The sequence below is a fragment of the Austrofundulus limnaeus genome, unplaced genomic scaffold, assembly GCF_001266775.1.
Source record: "Austrofundulus limnaeus strain Quisiro unplaced genomic scaffold, Austrofundulus_limnaeus-1.0 Scaffold2474, whole genome shotgun sequence".
NCBI lineage: Eukaryota > Metazoa > Chordata > Actinopteri > Cyprinodontiformes > Rivulidae > Austrofundulus > Austrofundulus limnaeus.
The window spans coordinates 7,476-10,790 of NW_013954876.1; the positions used below are offsets into that span (position 1 = coordinate 7,476).

At 41.9% G+C, this 3,315-nt stretch overlaps 1 protein-coding gene across 1 annotated transcript in view; it reads right to left on the minus strand.

Moving 5' to 3' along the window:
- Positions 1 to 1,217: 1,217 nt before the first annotated feature.
- The window catches only part of LOC106511050 (ephrin type-A receptor 7), a gene marked incomplete at its 5' end in the record, with an annotated part of 6,927 nt that continues 4,829 nt past the window's right edge, over positions 1,218 to 3,315 (minus strand). Inside the window, 1 exon segment of the mRNA XM_013999788.1 lies at positions 1,218 to 3,087. Within this exon segment, the coding sequence (XP_013855242.1) occupies positions 2,973 to 3,087 (115 nt within the window).

A 3,315-nucleotide genomic window follows, 5' to 3' on the forward strand; every position in this document is an offset into this window, starting at 1 on the left:
GATATATTTTAAGAAATGTTTGATTGCTAAGACTTTATTTCAAATAATATAATTTACAGTGTAATTTGGTTTTGGTCTTGTTTATTTATGTTCTGATCTTACCCATTTTTGACTCGTCTTATCTCCTGGCATGTTATTGGTTATCGGTTCTTAAAATAAGTTATGGTGCATCCCTAATTTTTACCCTTTTAAGAGTTGAAGTAGTCATGTTTTGATGAAATTCTGTGTGAATCTGAAGATCAAAGTTGTTTTAGGACAACAGCAGTTCACTTGAAGGGGTGTGTGTGTGGCTGGAGGGGAGCAGCTGACATCAGCTCATGAATGACGAGGTTCAAACACATTCACTGTCAAAGCTTCCGTCTTAAAACAAATGTAATCTTCAAACTCACACAGACGTTCACGAGAACCTCCAGTTTTATGTCAGATTTCTGGGTGACCTGGAAGTGCTACATTACACTATGATGAACACTTGTAAAATGTGATTCACAGGAGTCCTGTTAGTGCTGAACGTAAACTCTATTTCTCAAAACTCAGGTCACTAAAGAAGCCACAGGTAAGATATTTATTGTGACTTATTGAAGTCATTTACAGGAATAAATATTAGACCGTGGTTTGTTGGCTCATAATGTACTAATTTGTCAGTTTTTTGCAGTTTGGGGGATTTCAGAGACCGTTCTTACTGTGTAAATGAATTAGGTGGCTAATAGGCTAACAGCACAMACTGATCAATCTATTCTGCTCCATTTGAACATCTTATTCACCTAAACATGAAGAGTAAAACTGTAAAAYTGTGGTTATGAATATTAATGTCCATCTTGTTTTTGGTTAAAGCAACAAAGAGCTGAATGTGGCCGCGGAGCTTCAGACTGGTTTGTGGGATCAGAGACATCAGATTCCAGCAGGAACAAGTGCAGCAGCAGGAGGAGGGTTTGAAACCTGTCGGACTCAGKGTGGATGTACTTTAGGAGTCATGGAAAACAAAGGAAGCCTCACTGCCTGTTAGTCAGCTCAAGGTTGAACACTGATGTTTGTGCAGTGAAGGTGAAACTCAAACTTAGAGGAAGAAGTGACGAGCTCTTTGAAAACAGGCTCGTCTCTGAGGTTACAGCAGCAGTGAGACACCGCTCCTTTTACATGACAGCTGAATAAAATGAGTTCCTTATCAAAGAAAATGCACTAAAACATATTACACAAACATGGAAACTTGTTTTTTTTTCCCCTTCAAGTGGAGACAGATGGCACCAAAGAGGCTGATTTAAGCAAATCCTCTCCGTTCTTCAAACAGTCATTGGGAAGAAAGAAGGAGCGCATTTGAATGCATGTTCCATCGCATCCACACCGACATCCACCAGGAAAGACGAGGGCTGCCTGCAGAGCCAGGACGGAGCCCCCACCAGCGCCTGATCCAGACTCCATCCTTTGGTCCTGCCTCTTCAAGCCCCAACCCTGAAGGGGCTCTTTGATTTCTGGGTGGAAGATGATGTGAGCGTGGCTAATTGGCACCTTTCTACAGTTTCAAATGGTGCCACTTTCATCTGCGCAGCCTCTCGATTCAACATTTCCATGCCGTGTTAGATTTTCATCAAATATTTAGCATATCACAGAGGCAAAATACAACATGATTATTTCATTTGATGACTTGGCAAGGCAGTTTTCTGAGCACTCTTTAAACCGTTTCAGGTCACAGAGGAACATTCCTTCTCTGTCTGGTGATGGATTTTTGTTTTCTTTTACCTTTTTTTTATTTTTCAACGGTTTTATCTGAGCACAGCACACACATGCATGTCTACCTAGCACCTTTAATAAACTCAAGTGAGGACCAGTTCTCTCCGGTAATTATTGCTCGTTAAGGTCAGTCTCTTCCTGCCTTCTGGGTGGATCTGAGTCTGTGCCCACCAGATCCAGTTTAAACTAGAAGACATCACGCTACAACAAAAACTAAAATAATAAAAAAAGAGCCACAAAAACATTGCCACTGAATTGTTAAAAAAAAAGTGGCAATGCTCAATCTAAAGATCTTTTAAGGCAGTTTTACATCTACTCTTTTCTAGGATCCACCTTAACCTTCACCTGCAGCTCAACAAGTCTGTGTGCAACTTTTAGGCAAAATGATGGCGAAACCAAAATGCAGCGGCTGCAGTTTGACTCCAGTCTTTGAACTGTGCTGACACGTTCGGATCAATGAGCAGCTTCAGAGACTCTGTGTGCCGTGGTGAATACTAAGACTAAAGGATATTGCTACTTTCATAGAAAACTCCAGTGATTAGAACAGTTAGGCCCTGCAGCTCCTTAATGTTGCACCAAAGTGCAAATTCCTTGATAACATTTTGAGATCACTTCAAATCTCAACTATCAAGCAGGCTAAAAACAAGCAGGTGACAATTAAAATAAAATAAAAAATCACTGCAAACAGTTCCCACAGTCCAGCAGAACCCGGCACCAACAGAACCGGCACAGATCTACCTGATCCTGTCAGCGAGTTACCCTGTTGTCACATCCAAAGAAGAAGAAACGTTTGTGTGAGCCACTTCCTCTCCCCGTGGCAGCAGACAGGAAGCAAAGAAATTAAAAAACCAAAGAGGAAGTAAACAAGTTTTTCTTTTTTTAAAAGAAAATCCAGTCAGTGTGCGTTTAAAGAAACCCCCGTCCAACCCGCCCTTTGATATGTGGTTGAGTTTTTAGAGCTTCTACAAAATTTGAAGAAGAAGAAAAAAAGAAGTTTTCTTGTCCAGGTAGTTGCTTTTGTGTTGCTGTTTCTTGTCTTGTCCTCTCTTTAGTGCCTTTTGAAGAGACAGACCTGAATCCCTCACTGAGGAACAAAGGAATGATTCCACTCCGGATGCAGCAGGAGGAGTCAGACACAGCACACGTCCGCTGACTTTGACCCGAACGGGCCTGGCCTAGCGCCGCTCCACTGAAGTTCTGCTTGTTGTGTTTGTGACCTGACCAAGAAGGTCCGATTATTTGGCTCATCACACCTGGACACCTGTACCGTGGAGATGCAGCATCTGGGCTCTCATAGTCTGTATGCTGTTCATGATCTTCTTCTGGTGGCCCACTAGTGAGATTCCCAAACTCATCACATCCCTGCAAGACAGGAGAGAACAGACCTGTTAAACAGACTGGATCAGTCTACAACACACTGAATGAGTCTACAACAGACTGAATGAGTCTACAACAGACTGAATGAGTCTACAACAGACTGAATGAGTCTACAACACACTGAATGAGTCTACAACACACTGAATGAGTCTACAACACACTGAATGAGTCTACAACACACTGAATGAGTCTACAACACACTGAATGAGTCTA